Source organism: Ambystoma mexicanum, chromosome 3p, assembly GCF_040938575.1.
Source record: "Ambystoma mexicanum isolate Mex_15411 chromosome 3p, UKY_AmexF1_1, whole genome shotgun sequence".
Taxonomy (NCBI): Eukaryota; Metazoa; Chordata; class Amphibia; order Caudata; family Ambystomatidae; genus Ambystoma; species Ambystoma mexicanum.
This window is the reverse complement of record NC_090925.1, coordinates 2,803,011-2,821,030: the sequence shown is the minus strand read 5'-3', so window position 1 is coordinate 2,821,030 and position 18,020 is coordinate 2,803,011. Positions and strand designations below refer to the sequence as shown.

The 18,020-nt window shown below is 49.8% G+C and overlaps 1 protein-coding gene across 5 annotated transcripts in view; it reads left to right on the top strand.

Moving 5' to 3' along the window:
* The window catches only part of LOC138580058 (uncharacterized), a 387,791-nt gene that overhangs the window by 233,244 nt on the left and 136,527 nt on the right, over positions 1-18,020 (top strand). For all 5 annotated transcript variants that reach the window (XM_069650297.1, XM_069650295.1, XM_069650298.1 and 2 more), the window contains one exon: positions 1,252-1,309. In XM_069650297.1, coding sequence (XP_069506398.1) covers positions 1,252-1,309 — 58 coding nt within the window. The remainder of the gene's footprint in view (positions 1-1,251; positions 1,310-18,020) is intronic.

Genomic DNA, 18,020 nt, shown 5'->3' with positions numbered 1-18,020 from the left:
AAAAATGTACATTACATTGTACCTAAAAATGTATAACATTTAAATTCAAATGGTACATAATGTTATATTAAAGTTATATATTTTTTTAATCAAAATGTATATAAAATGTGTACAATTTTATATATACTAATGTTATATAAAAATGTAAGTAAAAGTTTGTGTAAAAATATCAGCATTTTTGCTGGTCAATCAAAAATGTTGGGGTTAATTAAACGTGTATAAATTTGACATCCATTTTATATCAACTTGATATCAAAGGGGGGGATTCAGGTAAAGGGGTAGGGCTAAGATTGGATATGGTGGAGGGCCACCTGTCAATATTTAGCATGGAAAGAAAGGGTACCCCCCCAGTACTACTACCGTCTTTGTGGTGAATGGTGTAGAAGCCCAGGCCATGAGGGGCATTGAGGAATGGTGTAGAATCACAGGCTGGGAGGGAACAGTTTGGAGTGGTGGAGTGGGCTTGGGGACAGTTGTACGAATAGAGTAGTAGTACTTGGCAGGGGGCAGGGAAAGGTGTATGTATGCTGGTGTAGGAATACAGTAGGAGCCCTGGACAGGGAGCAGGGAAAGGTGTATGTATGCTGGTGTAGGAACACAGTAGGAGCCCTCGACAGGTAAAGGTGTATGTATGCTGGTGTAGGCCTGGTGTAGGAATACAGTAGGAATCCTTGGCAGGGGGGCAGGGAAAGGTGTATGTATGCTGGTGTAGGAACACAGTAGGAGCCCTCGACAGGTAAAGGTGTATGTATGCTGGTGTAGGCCTGGTGTAGGAATACAGTAGGAATCCTTGGCAGGGGGCAGAGAAAGGTGTATGGATGCTGGTGTAGGCGTGGTGTAGGAACACAGTAGGAGCCCTCGACAGGGAGCAGGGAAAGGTGTATGTATGCTGGTGTAGGAATACTTGGCAGGGGGCAGGGAAAGGTGTATGGATGCTCGTGTAGGCCTGGTGTAGGAATACAGTAGGAGCCCTCGACAGGGAGCAGGGAAAGGTGTATGTATGCTGGTGTAGGAACACAGTAGGAGCCCTCGACAGGTAAAGGTGTATGTATGCTGGTGTAGGCCTGGTGTAGGAATACAGTAGGAATCCTTGGCAGTGGGCAGGGAAGGTGTATGAATGGTAGTGTAGGCCTGGTGTAGTTGGAATACATTAGGGGCACTTGGCAGGGGGCAGGGAGTGTTGTGGGAGCTTTGGTTGGTGGGAGCTGTGATGGAAAGTGTAAGTTTCTCTGGAATCTTCTCTCATTGCAGAAGGGGGCCTTCCAGATGAAGAACCGGTTTTCAGTAAATCAGACCCCGTTCATCTCAGGTGAGTAAAACGGGCCGTTTTTCTTTGAGGGTGCTTGGGTTCTGCCTCACTAATTAAAGAGCTGGGAGGGAAATTTCCCACCTTTCGCAGGCTGCCTGCAGTGCAGCTGCCCGTCTCTATACTTCACACACCTGTATCCCTCAGAACAGTATTTCACATCTCAATAAGCTAGCTCAGGGAGTTAATGTGCCCACTGCAGTGACCTTAGTGTAACAATAAAGACATGGCTCTCCCCCCACAAAGCAGTAGAATATCTCTGGGCCTACTCTCACTATTCCCCCCCCCCGCCCTCCACTGAGTGTATTATTTCTCTCCACCTCCTTCGGGGCAGCTGAGTGCATTAGTAGTGTCCTTCTCCTCTGGGGTCTTCATGACAGGCAGACTATAGCGAGTGGGTCCCTGAGTGAGCCGGCCCTGGACTTAAAGGGGGAGAGCGGGTTGAGGCCTCTGTCGGCGCTGCCACCTGCGGGGTGCCCCACCATCTGCAGTGCCATATTTGGGGGCCGCACAACTGGTACTTCGAGGAGGCCAGGGAGTGGTTATTCACCAGGCCCATCTGAGCAGCACCACTGGCAGGGTGGCACATTGCGAGCTGCAGTGCTGCCCCTGGAATTGGATGCATTTCTAAAATGCATATATTTCCATTGAAGTATGCGGCATATGCCAGGGAATCTAGACGGCCGGTAAAACATATTTAACCATAAACAGTGTCTTCAAAACATACATTTAAATATGAAAAGAATATCACGAAATGGGCAAAGCCTCGGTGATGGGGCCAGAGGACAGACAGTCAAAGCCAGGAGTGAGAGCTTCAAGAAGGAGCTGGGAATAATGGGGTTCAGCAAATGCCCCCTTAGCCATAGAGGTCTGGTGGCAACCTGCTGCCCCCTCCCCCTGCTGCCCCTCTGCATGAAAAGCCACCCTTTCCATTTTGCCCAGGATGGCCATCCACTCCAACCACTCCCTTCTGTGAATCTGCTGCTGGCCCACCCGTTCTTCTCACTTTACTAGGCCCAGAGCACAGGGTGACCCTAGAAGACGGATCTCGGTTCCAGGCCTTCCGTCCTCAGTTCCACCAGAGCACAGGGTGACCCTAGAAGACAGATTTCGGTTCCAGGCCTTCCATCCTCAGTTCCGGCAGAGCACAGGGTGACCCTAGAAGACGGATCTCGGTTCCAGGCCTTCCATCCTCAGTACCACCAGAGCACATGGTGACCCTACAAGACGGATCTCGGTTCCAGGCCTTCCGTCCTCAGTTCCACCAGAGCACAGGGTGACCCTAGAAGACGGATCCCGGTTCCAGGCCTTCCATCCTCGGTTCCACCAGAGCACAGGGTGACCCTAGAAGACGGATCTCGGGTTCTAGGCCTTCCATCCTCAGTTCCACCAGAGCACAGGGTGACCCTAGAAGACGGATGTCGGTTCCAGGCCGTCCCTCCTCAGTTCCGCCAGTCCTCAGTTCCGCCAGGACACAGGGTGACCCTAGAAGACGGATCTCAGTTCTAGGCCTTCCATTCTCAGTTCCGCCAGAGCACAGGGTGACCCTAGAAGACGGATCTCGGTTCCAGGCCTTCCATCCTCAGTTCCAGCAGAGCACAGGGTGACCCTAGAAGACGGATCTTGGTTCTAGGCCTTCCATCCTCAGTTCCACCAGAGCACAGGGTGACCCTAGAAGACGGATCTCGGTTCCAGGCCTTCCATTCTCAGTTCCGCCAGAGCACAGGGTGACCCTAGAAGACGGATCTCGGTTCTAGGCCTTCCATCCTCAGTTCCACCAGAGCACAGGGTGACCCTAGAAGACGGATCTCGGTTCTAGGCCTTCCATCCTCAGTGACCGTGTTAGGCAGAATCCCGTGCAGTGCCCTTAGGGACCACTACACATAATTAAGACTATAAGCGGCAATACAAGTTTTACCTTTGGTGCAAGCCTGTAGTACTATATCAGAGTGGTAGCAGTGGCAGAGCAGCCAGGCTTATCTCAAGAGTATATGAGCAGTAGCAGAGATTACACAAAGGGACCACAAATACTGTGACTCAAGCAAACACTGACTAAAGGTTTCAGGTAAAAAATATAAGTACATTTATTTTTGAACCGTTTGTTATTAACACAACACTTCTATTAATTCAAAATCACACGTAAAATAAACTACAACCAACCAATTCACTGTGGTACACTCTAATTCACGGTAATTACCCTATGTTTTAACAGACCGGTGTTGTGAAACAAAAGACGTTACCGGGAAAACACTTGCGATCACTTTTTGACAGTAATGACAGTTCGGTCTTACTAAAGAAACGCCTATGTGCGGCAAGAAATGTTACCGGGGCAAAAACATACTTACACAGGAGTTAACCAGAGAGAGTTGGGGGCAAAATTCATAGGCAATACTTTTGTCAAGGCAGACAGAATCAGAGAACACTCGTTGACAGAAATTCAAGAGTCAATAGGCCGGAGCCAGTGTCAAGTGGAACCGGGTTCCTGTTGTAGAGGATCACTCAGTCGGACAGTTCACGATTCAACGTAGCCAGGAGTACTTGGATATTGTCAACAAAGGAAGCAAAAGTTATAAGAAGCGGGAAAGACAAGGGCAAGCCCTGGAGACGAAGAAAAGGGATTCACCCTAATTCCTGAAGCAGAACACACTACCTTATTCAATGAAGAAGCTGGTGCCACGGCAGTTGTTTCTGGTAGTTTCCTGCAGACCCACGGTTCCTGGAGCTTCGGTACAAAGGACGACGTCTGGAGGGGTCTGCACCACACAGGGATGAAGCCGGCAGCAGCGACGGTGAATAAAAGGTGCGCTCCTTAAAAACAGGAGAGGCTCTTCAGATGGCTATCCGGACCACTACAGCAGTGTGCAGCGATTTCGACCAAGAAGAGGATCCTCTGGCTGTAGAAGATGAGCTGGTTATCCCCACCATGCTCACGGGAAGAAGACTCCGGAGTGGATCTTCTCTGGTCGTCGAAGGGTAGATAGCTCACGACTGCAGCAGGGATTCACAGGGACGGGGTAGTTGGAGCAGCCGTCTTCTTCTCTGCTTCTCTTCGGTTCCTTGTAGTTCCAGTGGCGACTCTGACTTCTAGCCCAAGAGACCTGCCTTTTATGCTAAAATCCCCCATTCACACAGCCTGGCTGTCAATCACGCATCAGGGGACAACCACCACAGCCAATCATGGAAAAGTGTGACTTGGGTTTCCTAGGATACCCTGTGCAGGGGTTGACTATATCCCTCCCTCACATTCAGCCCACCTAGACACCCAGGCGCCTGGAGGAGGGCTTCTTGGCAGAAGCCCGCCAAAAACCAGTGAACAAAGAAGGCAAACCTGGTTTGCCACGCAAAGTAAAACACAAGAAGGACTTTAACAAGCAGAAATGGCGAATAAACCCGACCGGAGCCAAAAGAAAAAGTATTTGGTCAAGTGGGTTTAAGTTCGAGGCTAATATAATATCCCAAAACAATACCACATTTATCTAGTATTTGTATTTGTATTTGTATTTGTATTTTGTTTATTTGTATTGCGCGCCTTGCCCCGGGGCATCTGGGCGCATGTTTTGTGGACAGTTACATGTTACAAGTATATATACATTGTGCAAATTACAGGTTATATTATACAGTTTCAGCATATACCATTTACAAATATTTACAAGATAATAAACGTAATAAGAGTAGGAGCAGTAAAGTTAGAGTGAGGAGGTGGCCTGGGTATCCCTTTCATGGAGCCAATGTTTGGTTTTGTGTTTGAAGGATTGGGGATGTTGAACAGTTCTGAGCGTGTTGGGTAGGGAGTTCAAGAGCTTAGCTGCAAGGACTGGGAAGCTCGAACCTCTTGCAGTATGTAGCTTGAAGCTGGGGATACTGAGAGTGTGGGCCTGGGCAGATCTCAGGGGTCTAGATGCTGTATGTTGTGTAAAGCGCGAGGATAAGTATGCAGGTGCTGCATTGTTCTGGGCCTTGTGAGTAAGAACTAGGGCTTTGAGGGATATGCGATGGGTAATGGGTAGCCACTGCAGGTTGCGTCTGGTGTGGGAGATGTGAGATCGCCTGGGAATGTTAAGAGCTGCCCATATGGCATTGTTCTGTGTGACCTGGAGTTTATCGAGGTTTCTTTGACTTGTCCCTAAGTAGAGGGTGTTGCAATAATCGATTTTGGACATGAGGGTTCTGGCGAGGATCAGGCAGTTGCCGGTTGTCAGAAAGGGACGGCATGATGTGATTAGTTTGCAAGTGTAGGCTGACGCTGAGACTACAGATTTGGTTTGTCTATCGGGAGACAAGGTAGAGTCTAGGTAGATTCTGAGTGTTTTTGTGACGTTAGAGACTTTGATAACTTTTCCGTCGATAGTGAAGGATTTGTATTTGGGGTCAAGTTTGGCGAGTTTGGGGTGGGAGCCTAGGATGAGTAACTCCGTTTTTTCATCATTGAGGCAGAGCCCGTGATGTGACATCCATGCCTGGATGACAGTGTAGACTGCGTTGAGAGCTCTTGCATCCGTTACATAGTCGCCAGTGATATGGATGAGTATCTGGGTGTCGTCCACATAGTTAGTGTAGGAGACACCCAGATGGTCAAGTATATCAAAGAGCGGTTTAGTAAACACGTTGTAGAGAGTGGGAGACGGACAAGAGCCTTGTGGGACTCCACACAGGACATGTGCTGGGTCAGCTGCGGCTGAGGATGAGAAGACCCTCATGGTTGTTTGCCAAGAATGAGCTGATCCATGATGTGGCTGCGTCAGAGAAGTAGGCAGCAGTCTTAAGATGGTGGCAAAGAATTTGATGATCGACCAAATTGAAGGCTGCGGAGAGGTCAAGGAGGAGCAGGAGCGCCTGTTTGCCCTTGTCTTTCAGGTCCTGGATTTGGGTTTTCAAATCAATCAGGGCTATTTCAGCGCCGTGTCTGGTGTGGATACCGGACTGCCTGAGCCCAAGTAGATTGTTAGTCTCAAGGTAGTCCTGTATTTGGAGATAAGCCGCTCGGTCCAGGATTTTAAGAAGGTAAGGCACAGTGGTGATGGGCCTATAGTTGGAAGGGTTGCTCGGATCAAGATTAGGCTTTTTGATTAATAGGATGACCCACGCATTCTTGAGATTGTTAGGTACAGTGCCCGATAATAAGGAGGCATTGATGAGTGAGGTGATGAATGGGCCGGGATCATGTGCCGCTTCCTGTATGATCGGTCAAGGGCAAGAGTCACCTTGGCAGTTGGAGGGCTTGAGCTTTAAGATAATTTTTTCAACCTCATTGATAGTGAGTGGTGTGAAACTAAAGGGTTTGAAGGAATGTTTAGGTGAGGTGGGTATATAGGTAGGCGGGTTGCCCATAGAGTCCGAAAGGTAGCTTTTTTTGGTATTGATTTTGGCTTGGAGCAGGGCAATTTTGTCTAACAGTGTCTCTTGAATGTTAGTACACCACTCAGTATCGGGGGTACATGTATCCAGTGGGGCAACTGGAGATTCAAGTTCCTTGAGGATCTTGAATAGTTTCTTGGTGTTAGATTGTGCTCGTGAGATCCTTTTGTTGTAAACTTCCTTTATTGCGGCTAGGATGGCTTCTTTGTAGGTAAGGGAGGCTGAGGTGAGGTTATTTTTATTGACTAAGGAGGGAGAGCTTTTCCAATGAGCCTCGGCTTTTCTCTTTTCTTTACGCAGGTCGGGTAGGTGTGGGGTGAACCAAGAATTAAGGTGGGAGCGAGGTTTTTGTTTGCACAGTTTAAGGAGGGGCGACGGTATTGAGAGCATTTAACATAGCACGGTTGTAAGTGTCTACTAGGACAGTAGGGTCCAGGCAAGTGGAGGAAGTCACGTTAAGTAGAGTGAGGATGAGAGGGAGTAGCTTCTCAACTGTAATATCCTTGTTATTATGGGTGAGAGTGGGGGGGCAAGTTTGGTTTATCTATGGGTGGGCTGGAGTTGATGGAGAATAGTATTATGTGGTGATCGGACCGGGCACATGGGGAGACGGATGTTACGTTAAGCGCACAGTTCATGTCTGAAACCCAATCAAGGATGCAACCCTTGATGTGGGTAGGTTCTTTAATGTGTTGGGTAAGGCCGAAGTCGGCAAGTACACTTGCGAGGTCCGTGGCTTCGGCATCATTCATGTCTAGATAGCCTAGGTTAAGGTCGGCAAGTAGAAGGATTTGGGAGTTAGGCTTGGTACTCGCGGCTAGAATAGATGAGATGTCCTCTACAAAGGAGGATGTGGTGCCAGGGGGCCTATAGATAAGGTGCACTGTGGCGGTATGATTTGGTGAGATGGGCAATTTGATCGAAAGTAGTTCCGCAGAGGGCAGCCACAGGCTGTTGACTGCTCTAAGATTGAGCGAGCTCTTAAATATGAATGCTAACCCTCCTCCCTTGGTTTGATTGGTGTCCATGTCGCACCTACGGATGGTGTAACCATCGGGGATGACCAAAGTCAGGGTGGGGCCCGAGGCCGCATGCAGCAACGTTTCCGTGATCGCGAGAAAGTCGAGGTTTTCCGTGGCAATGAGATCAGCAATATCGAGGGTGTGCACGGGAATGGAGCGATTAGTTGTCGCTAGAGTTAATGCTTTTGTCGGTGGGGGGGATTGTTCAGGTGGTAGGACCAGTGATGACATCTGGAGGCTAGTCTTTGGTTTCTGACTGATCTAGCACAAGGATGACTGGGGAGATTGGATGAGGTCAGTGTAGTAAGATGGGGCAGAGGTGGACTGTTGGCAAAGGTAGGTACCTGAGATAGGGAGGATAGGGAGCTCAGAGCAGGTTTCCGGACGTCTATCTTGGGCAGGCTGTCTGGCGTGACTGTGTTGTTGAATGTTGTATATTGGGAGTAAGGTGTGAGGTAAGCCTGGAATTTCTGGTAGGTGTGGGGCATGGCTGATTAGGTGTAGGTTTGGTGGTGAAGTGTGAGAGCCAGAGGGCCGGTGCATTTAAGTAGGGGTTAGGACTTGTCATGTGGAGAGCGAGAGGCAATGTAAGCTGTGTAGGTGGACTGCCGGTTGTGGGCGGGGGCAAGAAGTAGTGCTGGTTGATGTTCGGTGAGAACGGTGACTGGGTTAAGGCCTGATGAGTGAGCAATACATGTGTGACAAGACATAAAAATAACTGCTTTGTTTGTGAAGCGTGTTGTGCTGGCGTACGAGGATAGGAAGAGTAGGACAGTACCGAAGGCAAAATGCATTATAGATGCAATGCCAGTGGTGGAGAGATGCAGATGTAGACCTGGCGCAGTTGGCCTAGACAGTGTGATAGTGTGGTCGCCAATTAGATGGGCTGGCTAGCCGGATACCGATGAAAGGCATGGAGTGGCAATCAAAGTAGGCACACGTATGGGCTAAGCAAAATACACTTCTAATGCGCTAAAGCAACAGGCATGGGGCGTCATCACGGTAGAAAAATTAGGGTAGATACCACTGCCACCAGCCATGTCTAAATGTTAAGAGCGAAACAGTGCTCTAGGAGGTACAGATAAAAAGGGCTAAGGATTAACCCTTGCCAGTACTCCATGTAAGATGGGGTGTATTGGATCTGTGGTTAAATGACTATGTAAAGTTAATGGCAACTTTACCTTCTTCTGGGGGACAGTAGTCCGCCTCAGAAATGGAGTCGGTGGGAAGTCTAAGAGACAACCCTGTGTCACTGCACTGAAGGTGCTGTGTAACACACAATAGAAGGGGGCTACTGAAGTGGTGTACTCCAGAGTCCACAATCAAAAAACAGATGAAATACACATGGCAAAAACACAAGTAAGAGTGCGACAAAGAGGCACACTCTTACCAAGTGAAAAAAATAACTCCAGAAATCCAGCAAAGCTGCTGGGGGACTCACTGGGTGAGGGAAATTAGCCATAAAATGAGAATTCTCCCTAACAAGTAACTTATGATTTGACGGACCTGTGTTGTTAAACAAAAGACGTTAACGGGCATACATATACAATCCCTTTTTGACAGTAATGACAGTTCGGTCTTACTAAAGATACGCGTATCCGCGGAAAGAAATGTTACTGGGGTAAAAACACACTTAGCACCTGAGTTAACAAGAGAGAGTTGGGGGCAAAAATCATAGGCAATACTTTTATCAAGGCAGACAGAATCAGAGAACACTTGATGATTGGAAGTTAAAAGTCAATAGGCCTGCGCCAATGTCAAGTGGAACCGGGTTCCTGTTGTCGAGGATCACACAGTCAGACAGTTCAAGATTCAACGTTGCCAAGAGTACTTGGATATTGTCAACATAGGAAGCACAAGTTATAAGAGGGAAGGAAGACGAGGGCAAGCCTTAGGGGAGGAGAAAAGAGTTCACCCTAGTTCCTCGAAGCTGGACACAGTACCTTATTCTTTGAAGAAGCTGGTGCCACGGCAGTTGTTCCTGGTAGTTTCCTGCAGACTCACAGTTCCTGGATCTTTAGTGGTGGGGACAAGAAGGACATCTGGAATAAGCTGCATTACCCAGGGATGAGGCCAGCAGCAGCAACAGTGAATAAAAGGTGCACTCCTTTAAAACAGGAGAGGCTTTTCAGATGGCTATCCGGGCCACTACAGCAGTGGGCAGCGATTTCGACCCTGAAGGGGATCCTCTGGCTGTGGAAGATGAGCTGGTTGACCCCACCAGGCTCAAGGGAAGAAGACTCTGGACTGGATATTCTCTGGTTGTTGAAGGGTAGATGGCTCAGATCTGCAGCAGGGCTTCACCCGGACTCGGTAGTTGCAGCAGCCGTCTTCTTCTCTGCTTCTCTTTGGTTCCTTGTAGTTCCAGTGGCGACTCTGACTTTTAGCCCAAGAGTCCTGCCTTTTATGCGAAAATCCCCCATTTACACAGCCTGGCTGTCAATCACGCAGCAGGGGAGTTGTCCATCCCAGACAGCCACCTCAGCCAATCATGGAAAAGTGCGACTTGGGTTTCATAGGAGACCCTGTGCAGGGGGTGACTACACCCCTCCCACACATTCAGCCCACCTAGACACCCAGGCGCCCAGAGGAGGGCTTTTTTTGCAGAAGCCAGCCAAAAGACAGTGAACAAAGAAGGCAAACCTGGTTTGCCGTGCAAAGTAGAACTCAAGAAGGACTTTAACAAAAAGAAATGGTGAATAAACCCGACCGGAGCCAAAAGAGAGTATTTGATCAAGCGGGTTTATGTTCGAGGCTAATATAATAGCTTGGAACAATACCAAGTTTATATAGTATAATCGCGGTAGAAAAGGTAGGGTAGATACCACTGCCACCAGCCAAGTTTAAATGTTAAGAGCAAAACAAAGCTGAGAGAGGCACAGACAAAAAGGGATAGGTATTAACCCTTTCCAGTACTCCATGTAAGATGGGGTGTACTGGGTCTGTAGTTTTAAATGACTACATAAAGTAAATTACACTATCTGTTTCTGGGGGACAGTAGTCAGCCCCAGAAAAATGGAGTCGTTGGGAAGTCTCAAAGACAATCCTATGTCACTGCACTGAAGGTGCTTTGTAACACAAAACAAGGGGGCTCATGGAGTGGTGTGCTCCAGAGCCCAAGATCACACAAACAGTAGAAATACACATGGCAAAACACAGGTAAGAGTGGGAAAAAGGCTCACACTCTTAACAAGTGGAAAAAAAAACTCCAGAAATCCAGCAAAGCTGCTGGGGGACTCACTAGGTGAGGGAAATTAGCCATAGAATGGGAATTCTCCCTAACAGATCGTAGAAGCCGGACCTCGGTTCTAGGCATTCCATCCTTGGTTCCCCCAGAGCACAGGGTGACCCTAGAAGCCAGACCTCAGTTCAAGGCCTTACATCCTTGGTTCCCCGAGAGCACAGGGTGAACCTAGAAGCCGGATCTCAGTTCTAGCCTTCCATCCTCGGTTGCCCCAGAGCACATGGTGACCTTAGATGCCGGACCTCGATTCTAGGCCTTTGATCCCCAGTTCCCCAGAGCACAGATTGACCCTAGAAGCTGGACCTTGGTTCTATGCCTTCCGTCCTTGGTACCCCCAGAGCACAGAATGACCCCAGAAGCCGGGCCTCAGTTCTAGGCCTTCCATCCTCGGTTCCCCCAGAGCACAGGGTGACCTTAGATGCCGGACCTCGATTCTAGGCCTTCGATCCTCAGTTCCCCAGAGCATAGATTGACCCTAGAAGCTGGACCTTGGTTCTATGCCTTCCGTCCTTGGTACCCCCAGAGCACAGGGTGACCCTAGAAGCCAGACCTCGGTTCTAGGCCTTCCATCCTTGGTTCCCCCAGAGCACAGGGTGACCGTAGAAGCCAGACCTCAGTTCTAGGCCTTACATCCTCGGTTCCCCCAGAGCACAGGGTGACCCTAGAAGCCGTATCTCAGTTCTAGCCTTCCATCTCGGTTCCCCCAGAGCACAGGGTGACCTTAGATGCCGGACCTCGATTCTAGGCCTTCGATCCTCAGTTCCCCAGAGCACAGATTGACCCTAGAAGCTGGACCTCTGTTCTAGGCCTTCCATCCTTGGTTCCCCCAGAGCACATGATGACCCCAGAAGCCGGACTTCAGTTCCCCCAGAGCACAGGGTGACCCTAGAAGCCAGACCTCGGTTCTAGGCCTTCCATCCTTGGTTCCCCCAGAGCACAGGGTGACCCTGGAAGCCAGACCTCAGTTCTAGGCCTTACATCCTCGGTTCCCCCAGAGCACAGGGTGAACCTAGAAGCCGGATCTCAGTTCTAGCCTTCCATCCTCGGTTGCCCCAGAGCACAGGGTGAGCCTAGAAGCTGGACCTTGGTTCTATGCCTTCCATCCTTGGTTCCCCCAGAGCACAGGATGACCCCAGAAGCCGGACCTCAGTTCCCCCAGAGCACAGGGTGACCCTAGAAGCCAGACCTCGGTTCTAGGCCTTCCATCCTTGGTTCCCCCAGAGCACAGGATGACCCTAGAAGCCGGACCTCAGTTCTAGGCCTTACATCCTCGGTTCCCCCAGAGCACAGGGTGACCCTAGAAGCGGGACCTCAGTTATAGGATTTCCATCCTCGGTTCTAGGCCTCCATTCTCGGTTCCCCCAATCCTCCGATCCCCAGAGCAAAGGATGAGCCTGGAAGCCAGACCTCGGTTCTAGGCCTTCCTGTGCTCTAGGGGAACCAAGGATGGATGTGCCTAGAAGCCAGACCTCGATTCTAGGCCTTCCATCTTCAGTTCCCCTAGAGCACAGGATGAGCCGAGAAGCTGGACCACGGTTCTAGGCCTTCCATCCTCTGTTCCCCCAGAGCACAGTATGACCCTAGAAGCCCACCTTTGGTTCTAGGCCTTCCATCCTCTGTTCTCCGGAGCACAGGATGAGCCTAGAAGCTGGACCACGGTTCTAGGCCTTCCATCCTCTGTTCTCCGGAGCACAGGATGAGCCTAGAAGCTGGACCACGGTTCTAGGCCTTCCATCCTCTGTTCCCCCAGAGCACAGTATGACCCTAGAAGCCCACCTTTGGTTCTAGGCCTTCCATCCTCTGTTCTCCGGACCACAGGAGGAGCCTAGAAGCCGGACTTCGGTTCTAGGCCTTCCATGCTCGGTTCCTCCCAGAGCAACGGATGAGCCTAGAAGACGGACCTCTGTTCTAGGCCTTCCATCCTTGGTTCCCCCAGAGCACAGGGTGACCCTAGATGCCGGATCTCAGTTCTAGGTCTTCCGTCTTTGGTTCCCCCAGAGCACAGGGTGAGCATAGAAGCCAGACCTTGGTTCTAGGCCTTCCATCCTCAGTTCCCCTAGAGCACCGGCTGACCCTAGAAGCGGGACCTCTGTTCTAGGCCTTCCATCCTTAGTTCCCCCAGAGCACAGGATGACCCTAGAACCTGACCTCGGTTCCCCCAGGGCACATGGTGTCCCTAGAAACCAGACCTCGGTTCTAGGCCTTCCATCCTCAGTTTCCCCCAGAGCACAGGCTGAGCCTAGAAGCTGGACCTTGGTGCTAGGCCTTCCATGCTTGGTTCCCCCAGAGCACAGGATGACCCTAGAAGCTGGACCTCGGTTCCCCCAGAGAACAGGATGAGCCTAGAAGCGGGACCTCAGTTCTAGGCTTTCTATCCTCGGTTCTAGGCCTCCATCCTCGGTTCCCCCAATCCTCGGATCCCCCAGAGCAAAGGATGAGCCTGGAAGCCAGACCTTGGTTCTAGGCCTTCCATCCTCGGTTCCCCTAGAGCACAGGATGTGCCTAGAAGCCAGACCTTGCTTCTTGGCCTTCCATCTTCGGTTCCCCTAGAGCACAGGATGAGCCTAGAAGCTGGACCACGGTTCTAGGCCTTCCATCCTCTGTTCCCCCAGAGCACAGTATGACCCTAGAAGCCCGCCTTCAGTTCTAGGCCTTCCATCCTGGGTTCTCCAGAGCACAGGAGGAGCCTAGAAGCCAGACCTCGGTTCTATGCCTTCCATGCTCGGTTCCCCCAGAGCAACGGATGAGCCTAGAAGCCGGACCTCTGTTCTAGGTCTTCCATCTTTGGTTCCCACAGAGCACAGGGTGAGCCTAGGAGCTGGACCTTGGTGCTAGGCCTTCCATGCTTGGTTCCCCCAGAGCACAGGATGACCCTAGAAGCTGGACCTCGGTTCCCCCAGAGAACGGGATGAGCCTAGAAACGGGACCTCAGTTCTAGGCTTTCTATCCTCGGTTCTAGGCCTCTATCCTCGGTTCTCCCAATCCTCGGATCCCCCAGAGCAAAGGATGAGCCTGGAAGCCAAACCTCGGTTCTAGGCCTTCCATCCTTAGTTCCCCTAGAGCACAGGATGTGCCTGGAAGCCAGACCTCGCTTCTTGGCCTTCCATCTTCAGTTCCCCTAGAGCACAGGCTGACCCTAGAAGCCGGACCTCGGTTCTAGGCCCTCCATCCTTGGTTCCCCCAGAGCACAGGATGACCCTAGAACCTGACCTCAGTTCCCCCAGAGCACAGGCTGACCATAGAAGCCGGACCCTGGTTCTAGGCCTTCCATCCTCTGTTCCCCCAGAGCACCGGCTGACCGTAGAAGCCGGACCCTGGTTCTAGGCCTTCCATCCTCTGTTCTCCCAGAGCACAGGATGACCTTAGAAGCTGGTCCTCGGTTCTAGGCCTTCCATCATCGGCTCCATTCTGCCAATCACTGATGGAAGCCCTCTCCAGAACTGCCAGGCAACACCCTTAGTTTTTCACTCATTTATTTTAGATTGGGCTTGTAAAAGACATTTTTGGCTCAGTTTCATTGAAAAGTAACCTGAGGTGAACTCCACAAGGCGCTTTTGCAGGGACTGTGGTTCACTCTCTGGGCCCAAGGGATGACCTATAGGCCTGATGTTCACCCCTGCTGCACAAGCCCATACCAATGTATCGCACAAGCCACTTCTGGGTGAGTGCCACTATTCACACACTCGCTTAAAAAGGAACATGAGCGAAACAAAAGCACTAAACTGAGCAACCACTTATCGGAGCACGTGAGCAGCCGTGGACCAGATTACACATCAACAAATAAGGGAGCTATAGAACAGTGGTGGTGCCAGGAGAAATTCGAAGAAAAACTGGTGAGGTCGAGACTAGAGCTGTAAGTGTTAAATCATTGTTTTTATTCGTTTTTATTTAATTCTGATTTAGATATAAAAATAGAACATTTTTTAATTATTATTTCAATAAAAAACATTATAAAGTCATTCATTCTTACCATTCATTCCTAAAACAATTCATAATTTTAAGAACATTTTCCGAAATGTCTTAGACTGTATCTCTAACAGTCGTTCACTCAAAAAACATTATCGACTATAGGTGCCCCAACTCATAGATCTTCTATTAATACAGGGCTTCCAGGTTAACAATAGTTTTGACTCGACAATGTCTGGTAAAGCTCTTCCATACAAGTTGCGTGTGTCTTCTTCAGGTTATGTGAACATTTGTGAATTCTAAAAGCAAACAAATAACATACTATTAAAATATAAGCTTGTGTCTCTTTTCTCCAAGTTTTTCAAACAATTTAATCAAAAAAGGTGAGCGACCTGCACTGTCTAGCTCTTACCCTAATGTTCAATAATCTATAAGGACCACCTTTTCATTCGGTCCATATCTATACAAAATACATCTGTTTACAATAGCTGAGCTATCTATCTAACAATGGTATATAGATCCCCATCCTGGTCTAGTTCAGCAAAACAATGTATACTAGCCAAACAAGGGAGCACCTGAGCAGCCATGGACCGGATCACCTGTCAACAAGCAGGGGAGCACCTGTGGACCAGATCAGTCAACAGACGGGGAACACTATAGCAGCAATGGACAGGATCAATCGTCAACAAACAAGGGAGCACCTGAGCAGCCATGGATTGGATCACTCATCAACAAACAAGGGAGCACTTGAGGAGCCAGGGCCCAAATCACCCATCAACAAGCAAGGGAGCCCCTGAGCGGCCATGGACCAGATCAAACGCCAACAAGCAGGGGAGCACCTGAGCAGCCATGGACCAGATTACACATCAACAAACAAGGGATTTCCTGAGCAGCCATGGACCAGATCACCCGTCCACAAGCAGGGGAGCACCTATGGACCAGATTACCGTCAACAAACTAGGGAACACCATAGCGGCCATGGACCGGATCAATCGTCAACAAACAAGGGAGCACCTGAGCGCCCATGTACCAGATCACCTGACACAAACAAGGGAGCACCTGGGCAGCCATGGACCAGATCAATCATCAACAAGCCAGGGAGCACCTGAGTACCCTTAGACACAATCACCCTTCATCAAACACCAGATCATGTTGGTGTTCTGGGATCAGTCACCCTGAAAAAGCAGAAAAGAGAAGTTTAAAGGACTGTCCATTGCAACAGTGAAATGAACATTTAAAATAATCACCATTGTGCAGCAGGAAAGAGTGTGCTGCATCTGTGAGACTGGGACTCTTTGCCAGAGGCCAGCAGCAGAAGGCACGGAGCAGATGACCGCAATGGAAGGAAGTGTTGGTGAGCGGAGTGACCATGAGGAAAGGCTCGGCTTAGAGCAGAAGGGGATCCGAGCCACATGGCTATGAAGGCCAGCTGATGATCCTGCTGGATATGTCTAAGAAAGCAGGATGCCTGGAGAAGGTTTGCATCAGACCAGTGAGCTTCATACTTGGTGTTCACTCGTGGCCATGCAGATCACAGGCTATGAACATCTGAAGAGCACAGAGCCTCAGGGATGCATGCCCCTGCACACCTAGAATGGCATGAACAACGGAACTCTAACATGAAGTTAAACCCCTGGAGCCAAGAACAGGCAAGGAGACTGGAGAAAGACGTGTGTGAGGACATTCTAGAATGATGCAAACCAGTGTCCCCAAAGGGAGGTGGATGTGTGCAGTAGGCCCTACACCATGTGGCTGTGCGGTCCAATACACAGAGTAGTGCTCATGAACCGGAAGCAGAAGGAACCATAGAACTAGTCAAAGTCGCACAATGGTCGAGTGCATGGGTCCTTCTAAAAAGAATTCCAAGCGACTGTCCCTCTGTGTGCACATGCGCAGTCTAGCGTGCCCCTTCCAAGAAGCTTTGAGATGATTATCATTTTGACTAATTCCACCGTGTTCCCCAAGCTGGACATGGGAAATGCATGGCAAGTCACAGAAAGAACCGTCACTCGCTGGGAATGAGTGTCTCTTTACTTCAACTGCATTCACTTCACTGCCTTTACTTCTCTGCTCTTTCACTGTTCCTAGCATTAACTTCGCCGCCTTTACTTCTCTGGTCTTTCACTGCTCCTAGACCAGAGAAATAAAGGGGGCAAAGTTAATGCTTTCACTGCTCCTATGTCATAAATCTCCCCCATCTCACCTGGGATCGCTTCTTGCTCTGTTCCACTGGAGGATTCCTCTTGTGGATGGATTGGGTCTTGTATAGACTCGCTCGAGTCTTGTCCGGCTGCAGAGCGCGTTCAGAGTTCCAGGAAGGCCACTGTTCCAGGATGTCCAGGGAAGTAGCAGCGGTCGCTAAGAATGGGCATTCCAGGAGTCGAATAGAGAGGAAGGAAGGAAGGAAGGAAGGAAGGAAGGAAGGAAGGAAGGAAGGAAGGAAGGAAGGAAGGAAGGAAGGAAGGAAGGAAGGAAGGAAGGAAGGAAGGAAGGAAGGAAGGAAGGAAGGAAGGAAGGAAGGAAGGAAGGAAGGAAGGAAGGAAGGAAGGAAGGAAGGAAGGAAGGAAGGAAGGAAGGAAGGAAGGAAGGAAGGAAGGAAGGAAGGAAGGAAGGAAGGAAGGAAGGAAGGAAGGAAGGAAGGAAGGAAGGAAGGAAGGAAGGAAGGAAGGAAGGAAGGAAGGAAGGAAGGAAGGAAGGAAGGAAGGAAGGAAGGAAGGAGCGAGCGAGCGAGCGCTTGGATAGAATGTTCGCAGAACAGCACACACGTGTCAAGTCACTACCTTGAGACGCGCGGGGGCATGGCCAATTTATAGGACGTGCCGTGTGCGATGAGAAAGCTGGTGAGGCTAGTCGCTTGTTGCGGCCATGTTGGGAGTAACAAGGAATACAAGCCACGGCGCGATAAGGACCAGGAGGTCCAGAAAGGGCAAGTTCTATGGGTCATGACAGCATGCCTCCTCCAAAGACCTGTTCCACCAGGTTTGTCCGGGTGTATGAGATGGAATCTTCTAAGCAGTCAAGGGGTATTTAAGCTAGAAACTGGTTCCCAGGTTCTCTCGCTAGCAGGGTATCCTTTCCATTCAACCAGGTATTGAAGTCGACCCCGTTTATACCTGGAATCGCATATTCGGGACACTTCATATTCTAGCTGATCATTCACAACAACAGGACTGGGTCTGCAGGATTT